This window comes from Heteronotia binoei, chromosome 20 (assembly GCF_032191835.1).
Source record: "Heteronotia binoei isolate CCM8104 ecotype False Entrance Well chromosome 20, APGP_CSIRO_Hbin_v1, whole genome shotgun sequence".
Lineage (NCBI taxonomy): Eukaryota > Metazoa > Chordata > Lepidosauria > Squamata > Gekkonidae > Heteronotia > Heteronotia binoei.
Genome location: NC_083242.1, coordinates 29,451,759 through 29,473,842, shown reverse-complemented (window position 1 = coordinate 29,473,842; position 22,084 = coordinate 29,451,759). Strand labels below are relative to the sequence as shown.

Sequence of the window (22,084 nt, the reverse complement as noted above, 5' to 3'; positions counted from 1 at the left end):
ACTGTGCCATCTGGTGGATATATTGATTTGCAAACTCTATTTCCGAAATTCAAGCCCAGTGACACCTTAAAGGCCAGCAAGATTCCCGAGGTGTAAGCTTTGGAGAGCCAACGTTTCCTTCGTCCGTGTTCCATCTTTGTATCTGACAAAGGGCTTCGACTCTCAAAACCTTAAGAGATCAACGAAACTTTTCCGCCTCTTGTTTGCGCCTCAGGGGCTACTGGACTCAAATCCTGCAAACCAACATGGCTACTCGTCTGAAAGAATCTCCAGAAAACAAAGAGCTTGGCCTTTTTCAGAAAACCAACAATGTTAACAGGTCTCTCCAAAAGGTCAGCTAACTTGGGTCGTATGATAGTTAAGAGCAGGCCACAGAGGAAAACGTCTTAGGATACAAGGAACAAGGTTCTTTAGGGTTTGTAGAATCTTTCGGGCTCAAGTGCCGTGTTCTACTGGAGAAAGTTTTTCTTCCAGACGTTTCGTTCTCAGCTGCGGAGAACATCCTCAGTGGCGTTGCAGCCGGAGCAGGCGCTCTGACCTTCTTGGCTGCTGTGCATTGAGCGGACTCAAGAAGGTCAGAGCGCCTGCTCCGGCTGCAACGCCACTGAGGATGTTCTCCGCAGCTGAGAACGAAACGTCTGGAAGAAAAACTTTCTCCAGTAGAACACGGCACTTGAGCCCGAAAGATTCTACAAACCCGAATGATGATGCCAGCCGTGAAAACCTGAAATCTTTGAGAACAAGGTTCTGTTAGAAGCTTCCGGAAGGCCCAATATCCTATTGTCATTGAGCAGTTTTATTTACGCCGAAATATGCAGAGGAATACTGCATAAGCAATATATGAAACACGTAACCCAAGACAGCCAAGGTATTTACTCAGTGTGAAGAGCCACCGTTTTGCATATTTGTTTCTAAGGTTCACAGACAACCCCTCGGTGGTCCAACTCTCTGGAAAGTGAACGCGTAGAGACAAAAATCAACAAATGTTAACAACGGGCAAGACGTGCAGATTGCAGGAGCAGGAAAACCGCCACAGAGGCAGAAGCAGCTATGCTGTGGAAGTCTGTTTAGTAATCTTGGGCACAAACTCAGCTTAACTCGCCTGACAGGATTGTTGTTGTGAGGGGAAAAAATGGAAGGGGGAGCGTGTTGTACAGCACTGTGGATCCCCATCAGAGAGAACAGTGAGGTATAAATGAATAAATAAGCTGTTTCTTGTCACTCCACAGAGCTCCTGATGTTTGAGAAGGCTGCCGCCAGGCCTAATATCAAGGGATAGGCGCGTTCCCTCAGTTCAAACAGACGGTGGAAAAACATTTAAAGAATCATTATATATAAGCTCATGCTTAGTAAGTGAGCTGTGTTCACTCATTTTGCGTTCATTCATTTTGTGCTCACTGACTAAGACAGGGGTGGCCAAACTTTGGCTCGGGAGCCACGTCTGGCTCTTTGACACATATTGTGAGGCCCTGAAAGCCCCCACTGCCCCACCCATCAGCCGGCTTGGAGAAAGCATCTCTCTCTTTAAATCACTTCTCTAAGCCAAGCCAGCTGGCAGCTTGGCGAATGCATTTAAAGTTGCTTTCTTTCCACCTCTGCCTCCCTCCCCCATCTATTTTTCTTCCTTCCTTCCTGTCTTTCGGCTATCAAACATCTGATGCTTATTCTATGTAGACTCTTACATGAAGCAAGTTTGTCCACCTAAGTCTAAGACCTCTTGTTCTCTCCCTCGTTGTAATCCACTCTTTTCCATCTTTCTAGGCACCTGACCGGGATGTTGGCTACAAGCATAGCCAGCTTCAAGAGGGGATTGGATAAAAATATGGAGCAGAGGTCCATCAGTGGCTATTAGCCACAGCATATTATTGGAACTGTCTGGGGCAGTGATGCTCTGTATTCTTGGTGCCTGCGGGGGGCAAAGTGGAAGGGCTTCTAGCCCCACTTGTGAGCCTCCTTTCTTTTTTAGCCACTGTGTGACACAGAGTGTTGGATTGGATGAGCCATTGGCCTGATCCAACATGGCTTCTCTTATGTTCTCTTATGTCTCCCTTTACATTGGTGCAGCTCTATTCCTGACTCAAAAATAAACACAACATACACCGAAGACTTTGAGAGCTGATTTAAAATCATAGAATCATAGAGTTGGAAGGGACCTCCAGGGTCATCTAGTCCAACCCCCTGCATAATGCAGGAAAACTCCCAAATACCTCCCCCTAAATTCACAGGATCTTCATTGCTGTCAGTTGGCCACCTAGCCTCTGTTTCAAAGCCTCCAAGGAAAGAGAGCCCACCACCTCCTGAGGAAGCCTCTTCCACTGAGGAACTGCCCTAACGGTCAGGAAGAAGAATTGGATTTATATTCCACCCTCCACTCCAAATCGCAGAGTGGCTCAAAGTCTCCTTTATCTTCCTCCCCCACAACAGACACCCTGTGAGGTGGGTGGGGCTGAGAGAGCTCTCATAGCAACTGCCCTTTCAAGGACAGCTCCTACGAGAGCTATGGCTAACTCAAGACCATTCCAGCAGGTGCAAGTGGAGGAGTGAGGAATCAAACCCGATTCTCCCAGATAAGCGTCAGTCCACTTAAACCACTACACCAAACTGGTTCTCTACACCAAACTGGTCAAGAAGTTCTTCCTAACGTTGAGCCGGAAACTCTTTTTGATTGAATTTCAACTCATTGGTTCTGGTTCTACCTTCTGGGGCCACAGAAAACAATTCCACACCATCCTCTATAGGACAGCCCTTCAAGTACTTGAAGATGGTGATCATATCACCTCTCAGCCGCCCGCTCTTGTTCTTTGTTCTTATCCAACACCACTCTGTCCAACTGTATAAAAGACTGACTTTTTCTTCTGGACAGCAAGCCCACCCCCACCCACCCATCCCTCGAGTGTGAAGAAAGATCCCTAACAGAGTTGTGAAGCAACGTGAAGTAATCAAAAATCTCCGTGACATCTGCAGCGAGTATTCCAATTTTAAATGAAGCCGTTCTTTGTCTACATCAGAGAATGTCTCGCGGTTCCATTTTTCTTCCACAGAGAAATTGCCTAATTAAACATTAAAAGGCACGAACCAAGAAAAAGCTCGTATCGTTTGCTGCTTTTGCCTGTTGTGAGGGAAGCCAGGTAGAAGGAACCCCCCCGGAGCCCAAAGCGTTGGGCTGCCAAAACAGATCGCCATTTTAAGTGGAAGAGCTACACAGTCACAATCACTCAAAGAAGCGGAAGACAGTTGTATCCACAGCTGTCCGCAACTGCAAGTAATATGTCAGAAGAGTGAAGCCAAGTGCTGGAGAAAATATATATAATATATAATGGGGCGATAGATCTTGCAGGCGTCCCTGAAAGCATTCGCTCTGGTTACTTGAAAATCGTATAATCTAACGTTTGCATGCCTCACAGGAACTCTCAAACTTTAACTCAGCGATCCTACAAACACAAAACATTTCAGGGCCACTCAGTTGTTATGTTCTAAAACAGCGGTGTCAAATACGCAGTTCGGGGGCCGAATGAGGCCCCCGGAGGGCTCCTATCAGGCCCTCGAGCAACTGGCTGTCATCTGCTTCCTTCTCCCTCTCTCTTGCTTCCTTCAGCATCACAACTTGCTTTGCAAGGCTTGCTCAATCGCACAAGAGCTACACAGCAAAACCTCCATTTTCTCCACTGGCTGAAGCACCTCCCTTAGGAAAGAAGGGGAAAGGAATAGCTTGCTTTGCCAGGCTCTCTCAATCGCACAGCAGAGCTACTGAGCCAAGCCTCTCTTCCTTATATCGGATGAGGCTCCTTCCCCTCCTGGTCCCCTGGGGAAGGAAAGAAAGAGCCAGAGCTTCCTTTGTCCAGTTCCCTGGAGCGCATGGAGAGATACAAAGAAAGCTTCTTTAAGACCAATGAGTGCTAATGTTTTAAGCTGTGTTTTATTTTAAGCTTTTAAAAAATCTTTGTGTTTGTCTGTGTCCTTTATAAAATTTGTATCTCTGCTACCTAATCTTAAATAGGTACACACATGGCCCAACCCAACATGGCCTAGCCCAACAAGCCTTCATTTATGTCAGATTTGGCCCTCATGACAAATGAGTTCGACACCCCTGTTCTAAAAGTTAATGCCACTTTGAATGGAGAAAGGAAGGCAGAACAGCAAAGAGAAAAGTAAAACAGCCAGTTGGACAACCTTGAAAATGGAAAAAAAAAAGGCATTTCAAAAGCTGCTTTATGGATCTACATACAATCTAAAAAGGTAAAGGTAGTCCCCTGTGCAAGCACCAGTCGTTTCCGACTCTGGGGTGACGTTGCTTTCACAACGTTTTCACGGCAGACGTTTTACTTTTTTGTCTTATCTTCTTTTTACTTTTTAAAAGTTTTATTGATTTAAACGACAAAGGAAAGAAGCACTGCAGATACATAAAAAGGAGGGGAAAAGGGGGCTTGACAGAATGGGGAAAACAGAAATAGATACCAGCACAAATGTATCAATTATAATTCCACTTCCCAATAAAATGCTCAGATCATTCTACCTACAAGTATAAAAACGGCAGACTTTTTACGGGGTGGTTTGCCACTGCCTTCTCCAGTCACCTACACTTTCCCCCCAGCAAGCTGGGTACTCGTTTTACTGACCTCGCAAGGATGGAAGGCTGAGTCAACCTGGAGCCGGCTACCTGAACCAGCTTCCGCTGGGATCAAACGTGAGCCATTTTGGCCTCCCCTATCCCTTCTGACAAAAAAAGCCTAAGAAGAAGAGGATAGAAAAGACCAAGTGTCCAGTAGCACCTAAAGACTAACAAAATTCGTGGCAGGAAATGATGCTTTTATGTGTCACTGCTTGCTTCTTCAAAATTTTTCTTTAGTTCTGTATCTGAAGAAGTGAGTAGTGATTCACAAAAGCTCCTCCCCGCCCCAAAGTTTGCTAGTCTTTAGGGTGCTACTGGACTCCGGCTCTTTTCTACCGCTACAGGAAGAAGGTAGCGGCTGTATCCTCCTGACTAGAGGAGGGACAGTGGCTCAGAGGGACAGAGGAGAGGCATCTGCTTGGTAAGCAGAAGGTCCCGAGTTCAATTCCCAGCTCCTCCAACTAAAAAGGGTTTAGGCAAAGAGGCAAGAAAAACCTCAGCTTGAGACCCTGGAGAACCGCTGCCAGTCTGAGTAGACAAGACTGACTTTGATGGACCGAGGGTCTGGTTCAGTAGAAGGCAGCTTCATATGTTCATATGTATGAGAATTGAAACCCATTCTAAAGTGGGATAGTGGCTCAGTGGTAGAGCATCTGCTTGGTAAGCAGAAGGTCCCAGGTTCAATCCCCGGCATCTCCAACTAAAAAGGCTCCAGGCAAGTGGGCATGAAAAACCTCAGCTGGAGACCCTGGAGAACCGCTGCCAGTCTGAGTAGACAAGACTGACTTTGATGGACCGAGGGTCTGGTTCAGTAGAAGGCAGCTTCATATGTTCATATGTAAGCGGAAGGTCCCAGGTTCAATCCCCGGCATCTCCAACTAAAAAGGCTCCAGGCAAGTAGGCATGAAAAACCTCAGCTGGAGACCCTGGAGAGCCGCTGCCCCTCTGAGTAGACAAGACTGACTTTGATGGACCGAGGGTCTGGTTCAGTAGAAGGCAGCTTCATATGTTCATATGTAAGTAGAAGGTCCCACGTTAAATCCCCGGCATCTCCAACTAAAAAGGCTCCAGGCAAGTAGGCATGAAAAACCTCAGCTGGAGACCCTGGAGAGTCGCTGCCAGTCTGAGTAGACAAGACTGACTTTGATGGACCAAGGGTCTGGTTCAGTAGAAGGCAGCTTCATATGTTCATATGTAAGTAGAAGGTCCCACATTAAATCCCCGGCATCTCCAACTAAAAAGGCTCCAGGCAAGTAGGCATGAAAAACCTCAGCTGGAGACCCTGGAGAGTCGCTGCCAGTCTGAGTAGACAAGACTGACTTTGATGGACCAAGGGTCTGGTTCAGTAGAAGGCAGCTTCATATGTTCATATGTAAGCAGAAGGTCCCATGTTCAATCCCCGGCATCTCCAACTAAAAAGGCTCCAGGCAAGTAGGCATGAAAAACCTCAGCTGGAGACCCTGGAGAGCCGCTGCCCGTCTGAGTACACAGTACTGACTTTGATGGACCGAGGGTCTGATTCAGTATAAAGCAGATTCATATGTTCATGACTACAGATTAATTCTAAAACAAAATCCTTTGACTTCACTCAACAATTACATAAGATCCCTAGAGAGACAGTGCTTGAACTAATCCACTGTAATATCTGATAGAGAATGGTAATCAATAATGATGCCTCTTGTAAATCCTCAGATACCTGCCTATCACCTTCGACAAAGGTGCCCAACGTTGTTGAGCCTGCCAGCACCTTTGGAATTCTGAGGCGGAGCTGAGCACAAAATGGCTGCCGCAGGAGGCTGACATTCCACATTTCAGGCAGAAGTTTTAACAGGATTTGCCCCAGCCAATAAGAAGCCTTCCTGGACATAAGCCCCACATTCAGCTCCACCCACTTTCTGTAAGAACTCAAGAGGCATTAAGAAAGGCGTTGAGGGGCACCATGTTGGGGAACCTTGGCCTAACTCAAGAAAAAGGCTCTTCAGAAGGAGAAGGAAAGGGAATGAAACGTTCCCCTCTTACGACAGCATAACCAAACACAGAATACCAAAACCCACAATTTAAGTGCCCATCCCTTGAGCTTACTTGATACTTAAGCCAGCGCTCTGGTCGACCTTCTCCCAGGTGTTCAGCTTTCCCTGGAGTTTCTGAGAAAAAAGAAACAACGTGAGGTTAACATGGTCCATTCTGTCCAATTCCACCTAAGTTCACAAGAGACATTCCTAAAGTCACCTTTGACACTCACAACCTCTGTTATACTGTACAAGTAAGCCGAATGTCCATTTTGCGGAGCTGGCTACAGCACCCAGAAGGGATCTGCAAAACAAGTCCATAACCTGCGCTTAGGCAGCAACTGCTAAACTAGATTACACTAAGAGGAAAAGAAGGCAAAGGCTCTCGCTTCCTCTAGAATGGAAGCAAAACTACCTCTATTGGAGGGATTAACAACAATTAACGCGATGCATTTCAGACACATGCTCTCTCATCACCACCCCTCCTCCATTTTTTGGCCATTGTGTGACACAGAGTGTTGGACTGAATGGGCCACTGGCCTGATCCAACAGGGCTTCTCTTATGCTCTTATGTGACACAGAGTGTTGGACTGGATGGGCCACTGGCCTGATCCAACATGGCTTCTCTTATGTCCTTATGTGACACAGAGTGTTGGACTGAATGGGCCATGGGCCTGATCCAACATGGCTTCTCTTATGTTCTTTTGTGACACAGAGTGTTGGACTGGATGGGCCATTGGCCTGATCCAACATGGCTTCTCTTATGTTCTTATGTGACACAGAGTGTTGGACTGGATGGGCCACTGGCCTGATCCAACAGGGCTTCTCTTATGTTCTTCTGTGACACAGAGTGTTGGACTGGATGGGCCACTGGTCGGATCCAACATGGCTTCTCTTATATTCTTATGGAATAGCTTCATTTTGCAGCCCCTGCAAAAAGGCAGTAATTCAGTGAGGACCTGGATTTCTATGGGAAGCTGATTCCAACAGGCCTGGGGCCAAGGCCAAAAAGGCCCTGAGCCCTGGTCGAGGCAAGTCAGACGTCCTTCAGGCCAGGTACAGTCAGTAGGTGTTGTGAGCTAGATCTTTGTGATCTTCGGGGCACATGTGAGGAGAGGCGGTCCTGTAAATATGTTGGTCCCAGGCCATGAAGGGCTTTAAATGTCAGAACTAAGACCTTGAAACGGAACCAGTACTCAACCGGCAGTTGGCGCAGTGCTGATCAGATGTATGCCAGATAGGTACTGTTATCAACAGCTGAGCCGCTGCATTCTGCACCCTCTGGAGCTTGCAGATCAGTCTCAGGGGTCAGCCTATGCGGCACGAGTGACAGTAATCCAATCTGAAAGTGACCGTCGCATGGGTCACTGGGGCCAGGTCCTGAGGAGATAGGTAGGGGGCTAGTTGCTAGTTGCCTGGCCTGCCGAAGATGATAAAAGGCAGACCATGCAACCGCTGTGACCTGTGCCTCCATCGAGAGTGAGGCATCCAGTATCACTCCCAAACTCTTCGCCTTCTGAGCCAGCACAAGAGGTGCACCGTCCAAGGTTGGGAGCTGGATGCCTGATCCTACTCCCCCCCGCCCCACGGACAGGACCTCCATCTTAGCTGAATGAAGCTTCAGGCAACTTTGCTGCAATCATCCAGCCACAGCTTCTAAGGCCAACGTCAGGTGACCCAGGGCCGAGTCTGGGTGGCTGTCCATCAACGGATAGAGCTGAGTGTCATCTGCATAGTGGTGACAACCCAGCCCAAAACCTCGGGCAACCTGAGCAAGGGGGTGCATATAGATGTTAACCGTAATTGGCAAAAGAATGGCTCCCTGGGGCACGCCGCATTCAAGTGGGTGCCGCAGGGAGGTCTGTTCGCCAAGCGACACCCTTTGCCCCCAACCACAGAGAAAGGAGGAGAACCACTGTAAGGCCACCCCCTGAACTCCAATGTCGGCAAGGCGGTGGGCCATTAGGTCAGAGTTGACCGTGTCAGATGCTGCCAATAAATCTAAAAGCAACAGCTGCACCGACCCGCCTTGATCCAGATGCTTTCTGTGGTCATCCATGACGACCAGGACAGTCTCCATCCCATGACCAGGGCAGAAGCCAGACTGGAAGGGATCCAGGATAGATGTTTTTGCACATGCATGACAGTTTAACCAACAAGCAAACAAAAATTAACCACCTTGCATCACTTCTTCTCAGTTTACACCATCCAGGGTTGTCAACCCCTCCCCTCAACGGAGGTGGGGGATTCCCTGCTTCCAGGCCCCAACACCCCCAACGCCAACCAACCAGCCAGCAGAACTTCCCAGGAACAAGAGGGAGGCCCAGCCTGTCGCTAGTGAAGTAGCGACACCAGTCCCAGAATGCACCGGAAGTGACATCACCATGTTAGCACCGTCACAATGACAATCTGGAACTTGGGCAAAAGCTTTAAGGTAGAAGCCATTTTTACCACAGAGTTTCTGCCCAAATACCAGAGCGTAGTCACGATGGCACAACGTGATGATGTCACTTCTGGTACCTGTCGGAAGTGACGCCATTGCGTTGCTGGCGATGTAGTCCAGGCCTCAGCCTCCGCTCCTGGTAAGTCCCCCCCCCCTCGCATCCCCCACCAGTTGGCAGGAAAGACCCGGCCACCCTACCACCATTGGCTAGAGCGGACTGCGTTTGTTAAGAACACCGATCGCAACTCTGTGCTCCAACAATGACGTCCGTGCCGAGACACAGCAAATCGATTCTATTGATCCCACCCTATATTTAGAGCCGCAGACAACAGCAGCCATCCAAGAATAAATTGCAGACTGTCCCTCGAGTGTTCACCATACACTATCAAATCCCTAGACAGCTATGGAATCCCAAATACTGTTATAGGCAGATGCACAATAAAGATGCTGTTGTAGGTAGACACACAGTTTTTTTTATTTATTTACCTTAGATTTATATCCTGCCCTCTCCGCAAGTGCACTCAGGGCGGCTAACAAATATTAAAAGATATTGGATTTATATCCCACCCGATGCTCTGAATCTCAGAATCTCCTCTACCTTCTCCCCACACACACACCAGACACCCTGTGAGGTAGGTGGGACTAAGAGAGCTTTTTACAGCAATTGCCCTTTCAAGGACAACTCCTACAAGAGCTATGGCTGACCCAAGGCCATTCCAGCAGGTGCAAGTGGAGGAGTGGGGCATCAAACCCGGTTCTCCCGATAAGAGTCCGCACACTTAACCACTACACCAAACTTGGTCTCAATAACCTCTAATCCGGTTCTCAGCTCTCAACTGGCTCTCAGTAACCTCTAATCTCTCCCACAATCCAATCCATGCAACCAGGGGTGGAATTCTAGCAGGAGCTCCTTTCTTTCCCATTTGTCCACTGGGAATTCTATGTGCAGAAAAATAATCTTGTGGGGTTTTGCAATTTATTGATGCATCAGAAACACTTTGATATTTTTTTCTGAGCTTTTGCCTTTGGTTGAGAGATGTGGCTGGAGCACCCTGTGCTAGAAGAGGATCCGAAGAAGGAATAATCGAGTCGGCCTCCTGTTCATTGGGACTCCTCTGATGGAATTGTGAAACTTTGGGGGAATTGTTATTGCTATTTAGTCTTCTATTGAACATATTTGTATGATTTTGTTTCAATTCATTTTTAGTTATTCAGTCACTAGAACTTCGGTTGTGCTGTCGTCTTCAGAAAGTTGGCAGGGTCAGTTTGGTGTAGTGGTTAAGTGCGTGGACTCTTATCTGGAAGAACCGGGTTTGATTCCCCACTCCTCCACTTGCACCTGCTGGAATGGCCTTTTGGGTCAGCCATAGCTCTGGCAGGGGTTGCCCTTGAAAGGGCAGCTGCTGGGAGAGCCCTCTCCAGCCCCACCCACCTCACAGGGTGTCTGTTGTGGGGGAGGAAGGTAAAGGAGATTGTAGGCCGTTCTGAGACTCTGTCCTTGAAAGGGCAGCTGCTGGGAGAGCCCTCTCAGCCCCAACCACCTCACAGGGTGTCTGTTCTGGGGGGAGAAGATACAGGAGATTGTAAGCCACTGTGAGTCTCTGATTCAGAGAGAAGGGCGGGGTATAAATCTGCAATTTTTCTTCTTCTTCAGGGCCGCTGTAAGGCAGGTCAAATGAAATGCTTTCCCACAACTACAGCGACAAGCTGCCATTATGCTATTCCCCCTTCAGTCTTTCCTTCTTCCCAGGGATCGCAAGGAGTGAGGCGCTTCATTTGGCTCTGCCTCCTACAACCGCCATTTCACTTTTGGCTCCGCCTCCTACAGCAGCCGTTCTGAAGTAGCGCTCACCACCCCCCTTTCAAGAGTGAAAGGCTGGGGACTCCTGTCTTAAGGGATATGGAGTGGCATCAAGATGGAATTCAGAGCATTAACCTAGTCATAGTTTCAGGGCCTTGGCTGACTTTATCAAGTACAATATACACTTCAGGAGAGAGAAAAAACAAAAGAGAAGGAGGACTGAGCCTCCTTGTACAGGCTCTGGGGATGCTCACCTCCTTCTCCAATTCTAACGCCACCAGATCAGCTTGGACCTTCTCAAAGCGCTCGAGTTTCCTCTGGAGACCTTCCACTTCCTCTCTGAGCAGTCCGTTGTTCTCTTTCATTTCCCTGAGAACAAAAAAGGACACTAAGTTAAGGCCACCTATTGTGACCGTTCCTGCCTCCCCGATCTCAAAACATTATTCCACACTTCGCTACAGAGTTTCTACAAGATGCACACAGCCAGTGGCTTGGCTGGAAAAGAGGGCACACCACAAAGACCCACAGAGCAAAAGAGAACTTTGTCACCACAATGCGAAAATGAACAGCGACAGGAAGGACCGGAAGAGAAATGAAATGCATACACACACACGCACAGAGCGCGACAGTTTACTTCGAACCTAAGATACTCATTTTCCTCCTTCAGCTGCTGCAGCTCCCGTTCCATTTTGGGGAACCGCACCAAATCGGCCTTCATGTTCCTGACAACCATGGCGTCTTGTTCTTGTAAAGCCAGCTTCTGCTCCAAGACCTGTCGAACAGAGAAGAGAATGAAGAAGATATTGGATTTATACATCGCCCTCCACTCCAAATCTCAAGAGTCTCAAAGCAGCTCACAATCTCCTTTACCTTCCTCCCCCACAACAGACACCCTGTGAGGTAGGTGGGGCTGAGAGAGCTCTGACAGAAGCTGCCCTTTCAAGGATAGCTCTGTGAGAGCTATGGCTGACCCAAGGCCATTCCAGCAGCTGCAAGTGGAGGAGTGGGGGATCCAACTCGGTTCTCCCAGATAAGAGTCCACTCACTTAACCACTACACCAAACTGGCTCTCAAATGAGCCATCAGATAAAGCTAGCAAAGGCATCGTCCATGATTGCGTGCAAAAAAAAAAAAGTCTGTGTGGCCACTGGGCCAAAATGCAGGCTAAACTTCTTTTTAATTAATTCATAGACAGAATTTACAAGACTGATGACATTTCAAGCCACAGTAGACCTTACGAGAGTATTCCCAATGCGCTAACGGAGTACGCCAAATTAAACCCCATTTCTCTATCATCCTCATTTCTATGTAGAGCTGACAACTTGACACACAAATAAAGGTGTTTTAAATTAAATCCAATTTACTATCATCCTCGTTTCTACACAGAGCTGACAACCTGACGTACAAATAAAAGCGCTTGACTTTATCCACAAATTCACTTTTTGCTGGGATTTTCTTTCATTTCCAAATCTTAGTGAAGGTGAATCTAGCAGGAGACACAGTATACCACGAGACTATCTGGTGCTTCCTCGAAGTTAAGGATAACATAATTTAACAAATATATATATATATTTTATTTATTTATTTCTGTGGATTTATAATTCGCCCTTTCCCAAATTGGGCTCAGGGCAGATTCCAACATATCAAACAGTAAAACCAATAATTACACTATTACAATAAAACAGTTAAACAATTAAAAACGTTAAAAATTAAAGCAGTTAAGCCAGTGACAGCGTGGATCGTGTGGACACTCAAATACACGGCCTGGTGTCCAAAGATGCCAACTATATCGGCCCGATTTTCTCCTCAGTCCAGATGGTAGTCAGTATTGGTAGTTGGTGGTGTCAGTTACATGGTATAGCAAGATAGGGACGTTCGCCTACCTCAGCCAAAGGCCAAAGACCTTGAGACCTCAAGCCAAAGACCTCAGCCAAAGACCTTGAGATATTTCTGGCTCAGTTCCCATGTTCATCCTCAACCCTTGTATTAATATTATAGATGCCATCGATCATCCTCCAATAATTTTTAGCCACAAAACATTTCCACCACACGTAAGCAACTGTCTAATGATAACATTGAACATTCCTGCCTCTCTTCTCTCACCGCAGACGGTTGGCCCCTACAAAAAACCTGCTCCTGGGAGCTAGGGGATCTTGAGATGTGACAGGGGTCTGAAGCAGGAAAGCAGCCGAAATTCCCAGTTTAGCGAGGATCCAACCCAACCCACTAACGTCACAGCTAAACCAGAGAAACAATCCAATACATGCATTTAGGTTAGCTAATCTAATCTGTCCCAAGTAAACTCGACAGTAATTTATAGCAAAACACTTATCCTTTTGGCTGCCATTTTGTGCTCAGTTCCACCCCCCACAGCGACCCTTTGGTGTTTGGCTCCACCTCCTATGGCAGCCATTTTGTGGTTGCACCACCCACCCTGTGTCAAGATTCCAAAGGTGCCCAAAGGTTCAAGAGGGCTGGGGACACCTGCTTTATGACAGCAAGCAGGAAGGAGACAAATTCGGATCTGACCTGAATCTTCTGATCCTTCTCAGCCATCTGGGCTAGCTTGCCTTCCAGGCTCTGAATCTGCTGCTTGGCCTCTTGCCACTGCCTGTTTCACAAGGACATGAAATATCCATTAAAGTCAACGGAGGATACTCAAGAGCAGGGGTGTCAAACGTGCGGCCCGAGGGCCAAATCAGGCGAGTGATTTGGAAGTGAAGCAGGGAAAAAATGAAAATAGGACTTGATTTTTATAGAATTTTTTATTGAATTTTATTGAATTAGCCTTCATCAGAGCAAAAGGAGAGCCCTGCTGGGTCAGAGCAATGGTCCATCTAGCCCAGCCTCCTGCCTCACACAGTGGCCAACCAGTTCCTCTGGAGGGCCAACAAAAGGGCATACAGGTCGAGGCCTTCCCCCGATAAGAACATCAGAAGAGCCCTGCTGGATCAGATCAGTAGGCCATCTAGTCCAGCATCCCGTTTTACTCCTGCTCCTCTGGAAGTGCCAATCACAGAGCACAGAGACCTTCCCTTAAGAAGAACATCAGAAGAGCCCTGCTGGATCAGACCAGCAAGGGTCCATCTAGTCCAGCATCCCGTCTCACTCAGTGGCCAACCAGTTCCTCTGGAGGGGCAACAACAGGGCAGACAGGCTGAGGCCTTCCCCCGATAAGAACATCAGAAGAGCCCTGCTGGATCAGACCAGTGAGGTGCCATCTAGTCCAGCAACCTGCCTCACATAGTGGCCAACCAGTTCCTCTGGAGGGCCAACAATAGGGCAGAGAGGCCGAGGTCTTCCCCTAATAAGAACATCAGAAGAGCTCTGCTGGGTCAGACCAGTGGGGGTCCATCTACTCCAGCATCCCGTCTCACTCAGTGGTCAACCAGTTCCTCTGCAGAGCCAACAACAGGGCAGGGAGGCCGAGGCCTTCCCCTGAGAGGAACATCAGAAGAGCCCTGCTGGATTAGACCAGTGAGGGTCCATCTAGTCCAGCATCCCGTCTCACTCAGTGGTCAACCAGTTCCTCTGCAGGGCCAACAACAGGGCAAGGAGGCCGAGGCCTTCCCCTGAGAACAACATCAGAAGAGCCCTGCTGGATCAGACCACTGAGGGTCCATCTAGTCCAGCATCCTGTCTCACTCAGTGGTCAACCAGTTCCTCTGCAGGGCCAAAAAACAGGGCATTGAGGCTGAGGTCTTCCCCTGTTGCAGCCTCCTGGCACTGATATTCAGAAGTTTACAGACTGCAAATGCAGAGATTCCCTTTAGCTACCATGCCTAGCAGCCAGTGATAGACCTTTCCTCCATAAATCCAGCCCCCCCTTTAGTCCCCATCATATTTCTCCATCTCCCACTGATGAGAAGAGAGGAAGACTTTGCATTTAGATGAAGGGGGATTTAACTAGCATTCATTTTGGGAACAGTTTTTCTTTTTCAGCTCACCAGGTTTTCGACAGTCGCATCCCAATCAAAGCAACCCTCTGGACAAGGGAAGAGAAAGAATCAAAAGCTGTTGAAAAGTTCTGCGAGCGGCTAATCCTCTACTCACTTGCGTTGTGCCCCCAGCTGTTCAGACAGCTCTTGCTTCTCTAGTTCTCGGTCCTTGACCTCCATCTCCTGATTCCACAACTTCAGCTGCAACTCAGACACCTTTGCCCTCAACTCGGTGGATTTCTGGAAAGAGAAAGGAACCACAGATGCTACGAGAGGCCCCCAAGGCTGAATGTCAAAAACTGATGAGCTACTGAGATCAAACCACACGACCAGTGTGAGGAAGTAATAAGTACATAAATAACGTTCCTTTTTTAAAAAAAATTATTACCTCAGAACAAAGGTAACTACCTCAGAACAAAGGTAACTACCTCAGAACAAAGGTAACTACCTCAGAACAAAGGTAATTACCTCAGAACAAAGGTAATTACCTCAGAACAAAGGTAATTACCTCAGAACAAAGGCAGAACTAAGGTAACTACCACAGAACAAAGGTAACTACCTCAGAACAAAGGTAACTACCTCAGAACAAAGGTAACTACCTCAGAACAAAGGTAACTACCTCAGAACAAAGGTAATTACCTCAGAACAAAGGTAATTACCTCAGAACAAAGGTAATTACCTCAGAACAAAGGCAGAACTAAGGTAATTACCACAGAACAAAGGTAACTACCTCAGAACAAAGGTAACTACCTCAGAACAAAGGTAACTACCTCAGAACAAAGGTAATTACCTCAGAACAAAGGTAATTACCTCAGAACAAAGGTAATTACCTCAGAACAAAGGCAGAACTAAGGTAACTACCTCAGAACAAAGGTAACTACCTCAGAACAAAGGTAACTACCTCAGAACAAAGGTAACTACCTCAGAACAAAGGTAACTACCTCAGAACAAAGGTAACTACCTCAGAACAAAGGTAATTACCTCAGAACAAAGGTAATTACCTCAGAACAAAGGTAATTACCTCAGAACAAAGGCAGAACTAAGGTAATTACCACAGAACAAAGGTAACTACCTCAGAACAAAGGTAACTACCTCAGAACAAAGAACAAACATCTGTTGCCATCACTGAGTAAGGAATTTCAAGCTAGTATATCCAGCAGAAAAGAGCAGGAGTCCAGCAGCACCTTAAAGATTAACAAAAATTTTGGCAGGGTGTGAGGTTTTGTGAGAAAAAGAGCAGTGACTCACAAAAGCTAATTGTTAGTCTTTAAGATGCTACTGGACTCTTATTCTTTTCTGCCGACAGACAGATTAACACAGCGGCTTATCTTGATCAAGTAAATCCAAACAGTAACTTTCAAAGATGGCGCTTGAGTCCAAACAAAGGATTAGTCAAGAAGGTGTAAATGAACCCAACCACGCCATATAAATACAGTGGAAACTGCAGCTGGATTAATTCTCCCACAGGCAAAGAACAACAGGAGCACTAGAGCTTCAAGTGGATAGTGCAAGTTATCTGAGACAGCTTCAAGAGGGGATTGGCTAAACATATGGAGCAGCGGTCCACCAGTGGCTATTAGCCACAATGTATTGTTGGAACTCTCAGTCTGGGGCAGTAATGCTCTGCATTCTTGGTGCTGGGGGAGGGCTTCTAGTGTCCTGGCCCCACTGATAGACCTCCTGATGGCACCTGGGTTTTTTGGCCACTGTTTGACAGTGTTAGACTGGATGGGCCACTGGCCTGATCCAACATGGCTTCTCTTATGTTCTGATGTCTGGGACAGTGATGCTCTGTATTCTTGGTGCTTGAGGGGGGCACAGTGGGAGGGCTTCTAGTGTCCTGGCCCCACTGATGGACCTCCTGGTGGCACCTGTTTGTTTTTTTTGGCCACTGCGTGACAGAGGGTTGGACTGGATGGACCATTGGCCTGATCCAACATGGCTTCTCTTATGTCTGAGGCAGTGATGCTCTGTATTCTTGGTGCTTGAGGGGGGCACAGTGAGAGGGTTTCTAGTGTCCTGGCCCCACTGATGGACCTCCTGGTGGCACCTGTTGTTGTTTTTTGGCCACTGCATGACAGAGGGTTGGACTGGATGGGCCATTGGCCTGATCCAACATGGCTTCTCTTATGTCTGAGGCAGTGATGCTCTGTATTCTTGGTGCTTGAGGGGGGCACAGTGAGAGGGTTTCTAGTGTCCTGGCACCACTGGTGGACCTCCTGGTGGCACCTGGCTTTTTTTGTCACTGTGTGACACAGAGTGTGGGACTGGATGGGACACTGGCCTGATCCAACATGGCTTCTCTTATGTCCTTATGACCTTCAGCCAGCCTAACCTACCTCACAGGATTATTGTGAGGATAAAATGGAGAAGAGAATGATGCAAGACAGTTTGGGTCCCCACTAAGGGGGAAAGACCGGGGCATGAATGAAGCCAATACATCAATAACAAAAATAAACTGCAACTACTGACACCGAGCCCGCTGAGTGAACGGCTTACCTCGTTAGCTTCAGCCAGCTGGTTCTCCTTCCCCTGCAGCTTCCTGTACACAGACTCCAGGCTCTTCTGGCATGCTTTATTGGCCTCAAGTTGCTCTTTTAACTTCTCCTCGGCCTCCTTTTCCCTCTCCCGACACTGCTTGATCTGCTTCTGAAGCTCCTGGTTACGGTCAGTCTCCCGCTAAAAAAGGGGAGAAATTAAAAATTAATTCTTTTTAAAATGAAGACAACAAAATATCTAGCCCGGGGGGGGGGCCCAAACATGCTTAGCGTAAGAGCCAAATAGAATAAATGTCAGATGTTTGAGAGCCACAAGACACGAAGGAAGGAAGGAAGGAAGGAAGGAAGGAAGGAAGGAAGGAAGGAAGGAAGGAAGGAAGGGAGGGAGGGAGGGAGGGAGGGAGGGAGGGAGGGAGGAGAGGAAGGAAGGGAGGAAGGAAGGAAGGAAGGAAGGAAGGAAGGAAGGAAGGAAGGAAGGAAGGAAGGAAGGAAGGAAGGGAGGGAGGGAGGGAGGGAGGGAGGAAGGGAGGGAGGGAGGGAGGGGGGAAGGGAGGGGGGAAGGGAGGAAGGAAGGAAGGAAGGAAGGAAGGGAGGGAGGAAGGAAGGAAGGAAGGAAGGAAGGAAGGAAGGAAGGAAGGAAGGAAGGAAGGAAGGAAGGAAGGAAGGAAGGAAGGAAGGAAGGAAGGGAGGGAGGGAGGGAGGGAGGGAGGGAGGGGAGGAAGGGAGGAAGGGAGGGGGGGAAGGGAGGGAGGGAGGGGAGGAAGGGAGGGAGGGAGGGAGGAAGGAAGGGAGGGAGGGAGGGAGGGAGGGAAGGGAGGGAGGGAGGGAGGAAGGAAGGAAGGAAGGAAGGAAGAGAAGGAAGGGAGGGAGGGAGGGAGGGAAGGGAGGGGGGGAAGGGAGGGGGGAAGGGAGGGGGGAAGGGAGGGAGGGAGGGAGGGAGGAAGGAAGGAAGGAAGGGAGGGAGGGAAGGGAGGAAGGGGAGGGGGGAAGGGAGGGAGGGAGGAAGGAAGGAAGGAAGGAAGGGAGGGAGGAGGGAGGGAAGGGAGGAAGGGAGGGGGAAGGGAGGGAGGGAGGGAGGAAGGAAGGAAGGAAGGAAGGAAGGAAGGAAGGAAGGAAGGAAGGAAGGAAGGGAGGAGGGAGGGAAGGGAGGGAGGGAGGGAGGGGGGAAGGAAGGGAGGGAGGGAGGGAGGGGGGAAGGAAGGAAGGAAGGAAGGGAGGGAGGGAGGGGGAAGGGAGGGAGGGGGGAAGGGAGGAAGGAAGGAGGAAGGAAGGAAGGAAGGAAGGAAGGGAGGGAGGGAGGGAGGGAGGGAGGAGGGGAGGAAGGGAGGGGGGAAGGGAGGGAGGAAGGAAGGAAGGAAGGAAGGAAGGAAGGAAGGGAGGGAAGGGAGGAAGGGAGGAAGGGAGGGGGGAAGGGAGGGAGGGAGGGAGGGAGGGGGGAAGGAGGGAGGGGGGGAAGGGAGGGAGGGAGGGAGGGAAGGGAGGGAGGGGGGGAAGGGAGGGAGGGAGGGAGGAGGAGGAAGGAAGGAAGGAAGGGAGGGAGGAAGGGAGGAAGGAAGGGAGGGAGGGAGGGGGAAGGGAGGAAGGGAGGGAGGGAGGGAGGGAGGGAGGGAGAAGGAAGGAAGGAAGGAAGGAAGGAAGGAAGGAAGGAAGGAAGGAAGGAAGGAAGGAAGGAAGGAAGGCAAACAGATGGGGGAAGGAGGGAGAGGTGGAAAGAAAGCAACTTTAACGTTAAATGCATTCTCCAAGCTGCCGAATGGCTTGGAAAAGAGATCTAAAAAGAGAAATGTCTACTCTAAGCCCGTTGACAGGGCAGTGGGGGCTTTGAGAGCCACACAATATGTGTGAAAGAGCCACATGTGGCTCCCAAGCCACAGTCAGGCCACTCCTGATCTAGCCCAACCTTTTCTGGTCTGTAACCCCTGGTCCAAGCCCTGCAGAATCCACACTATTACTTCCAACCCCCTTTCTGATGCCCACTGAATGTTTTTAGAAAGAGGGCGGGTCCAGAGGCATGTTCTGCCCCACAAGGCTTCTGATTGGCTGTGTAGATTATTTAAAAAAAAAAAAACCTTGCTTAGGCAGCAGCTGTCACCACAGCACAAGGATCTGCACTGTGCGGCTGAAAAGTAAGTTGTATCAGCCATTTTGTGGCTGGCTCTACCTCCTGTGACCCTGCTATACCACAATTCCCAGCTTTCAATAATCCGTAATATCCCCCGCCCCCCAAATTTCTGGTGACACTGGCTATACTGATGTGTTCCTCCTCTTTTGCCATTTCTTTGGGGGTTTTACGGGTGAATGTTAACTGGCTAAGTGAGGAAAACTTAAGGAAAAAACCCATATGGCAATTCTTCCTTCTCTGTGTTTTTAAACTTCCAATCCGGGGGTGGGTGGGTCATACAGGGGGATAGATTTGGGGGAACGCCAAATGAAAATAAAAGAGAAAACACAGAAAACCTCCTTCAAACTGGAGAGGAAGTGTAACTAATGTTCCCTCTAAGCTGTGGCATCTTGTGAGCAAAATTTCTACTGTATGAGCTACTGGCATTAAAGTTGTGAGCAAGCCATTTGGCTACTGCAGAAATTAGTTTGCTCTGAGGCCATCCTTTCGAAGCTAGGACAAAAATGTGTGAGCCAGAGACTAAAAACCTGTGAGCCAGCTCACACTCACTCAGTTGAGAAGGAACACTGAGCGTAACTTATATAAGAAGAAGAAGAAGATATTGGATTTATATCCTGCCCTCCACTCCGAAGAGTCTCAGAGCGGCTCACAATCTCCCTTCCCTTCCTCCCCCACAGCAGACACCCTGTGAGGTGGGTGGGGCTGGAGAGGGCTCTCACAGCAGCTGCCCTTTCAAGGACAGAGTCTCAGTGGCCTACAATCTCCTTTCCCTTCCTCCCCCACAACAGACATCCTGTGAGGTGGGTGGGGCTGGAGAGGGCTCTCACAGCAGCTGTCCTTTCAAGGACAGAGTCTCAGAGCGGCCTACAATCTCCTTTCCCTTCCTCCCCCACAACAGACACCTTGTGAGGTGGATGGGGCTGGAGAGGGCTCTCACAGCAGCTGCCCTTTCAAGGACAACCTCTGCCAGGGCTATGGCTGACCCAAGGCCATGCAATGTTCCTGGCACAGAACTCACCAGCTGGAAAGATGCAAAACTCAGTGCTGGCACAACAGAATTAATACAGATATTAATAGCCACAGCTAGAATGGTCATTGCTTCAACTTGGGTGAACAAAGTAATTCCTACTCTCGAAATGTGGTGTAATAGAGTTTGGGACACTTTTATCATGTGCAAGATTGCATATAATACCTATGACATTTTATACGACAAATATGAAAGACATATTGTTGCTGTTTGGTACCCCGTACTGACTTCTCATAAAATGACATTATTCCCAAAAAATCCCTATTATAAAAAACTAATTTATTTTTGAAGGTCTTCTTGTCAATGTAATAGCATAACTTTATAGTTGTTAGTTAAGATACTATAAGTTCATTGTTGGTCTACATTGTTTGTTATAACAAAACAAATGTATCTACCTTTATTTAGCATTTCCTGTGTTACGCTGAAAACGTCTAATAAAGCATGTTTTTATACTGGGGGGAAAAAAGAAACTCACCAGATTTCCTATTGCGCTAGAAAAACTTGCTTATTCCAAGATGGTACAATACAAGAACACAGAAACATGCTTTCTGGGGTTGAACATGCCTCAACAACCTTCCATCCCCCTTCCCCGGATTTCCTGCTTTCGTTTAATAAACGAAAGGAGCAAACTGAATTTCAGGGAGTGGGGTAAAGAATTAAAACATGCTCTTGTTACAACATCAGAAGAGCCCTGCTGGTTCAGACCAGTGGTCCATTGAGCCCAGCATTCTGTTTCACTCAGTGGCCAGCCAGTTGCCTGGGAGAGCCAAACAAACCAGCACAGAGGCCGAAGGCTTCCCCTGATGTTGGCTCCTAGACACGGGTGGAATTCTAGCTCCTTTGCCTATTAGGCCGCACACCCCTGATGTAGCCAATCCTCCAAGAGCTGACAAAAAAGAGCCTTAGAACAAAGAAGTAGACAAGTGCACCTTTAAGACCAACTAAGTTTTATTCAGAATGTAAGCTTTCATATGCTCTCAAGCAGACTTCATCAGACAAAATGAGAATGGAAGCAGCAATTCTCAATATAAGTGTGCAGTGTAGAATCATGGGAATGCTTTTAGCAGATTAAAAGAATCACAAATAGGGATCTGTACTTGTTAGCGTTAGGACAAAACTGGGCTGAAAAAACACTGGAGGGCGATAAAAAAGCAGACTGCTGTTGTAGGTGTGACGTGCCATAAATCCAGCTTTGTTAGTTTAAATAGAGCCATAAATCTGGCTTTGTTAGTTTAAATAGAGGGCATAGTTTCTCAAGAAAGAGCATTGTAAGCTCCAGGAGGATTGGCTACATCAGTGGGTGTGGCCTAATATGCAAAGGAGCCCCTGCTAGAATTCCAAGCTCTTGGAGGATTGGCTACATCAGTGGGGTGTGGCCTAATATGCAAAGGAGCCCCTGCTGGAATTCCAAGCTCCAGGAGGATTGGCTACATCAGGGGTGTGTGGCCTAATATGCAAAGGAGCCCCTGCTAGATTTCCAAGCTCTTGGAGGGTTGGCTACATCAGGGGTGTGTGGCCTAATATGCAAAGGAGCCCCTGCTAGAATTCCAAGCTCTTGGACGATTGGCTACATCAGGGGTGTGTGGCCTAATATGCAAAGGAGCCCCTGCTAGAATTCCAAGCTCTTGGAGGATTGG

General features: G+C 48.2%; 1 protein-coding gene across 1 annotated transcript in view; it reads right to left on the bottom strand.

The window, feature by feature from the left end:
• Positions 1–6,652: 6,652 nt before the first annotated feature.
• The window catches only part of LOC132588214 (mitotic spindle assembly checkpoint protein MAD1-like), a 32,945-nt gene continuing 17,513 nt past the window's right edge, over positions 6,653–22,084 (bottom strand). The window contains exons 4-9 of the mRNA XM_060260564.1: positions 17,300–17,479; positions 14,916–15,040; positions 13,392–13,473; positions 11,504–11,634; positions 11,117–11,231; positions 6,653–6,753 (exon numbers count right to left, since the gene is read on the bottom strand). Of these exons, the coding sequence (XP_060116547.1) occupies positions 6,688–6,753; positions 11,117–11,231; positions 11,504–11,634; positions 13,392–13,473; positions 14,916–15,040; positions 17,300–17,479 (699 nt within the window). The 3' untranslated portion in view covers positions 6,653–6,687. The remainder of the gene's footprint in view (positions 6,754–11,116; positions 11,232–11,503; positions 11,635–13,391; positions 13,474–14,915; positions 15,041–17,299; positions 17,480–22,084) is intronic.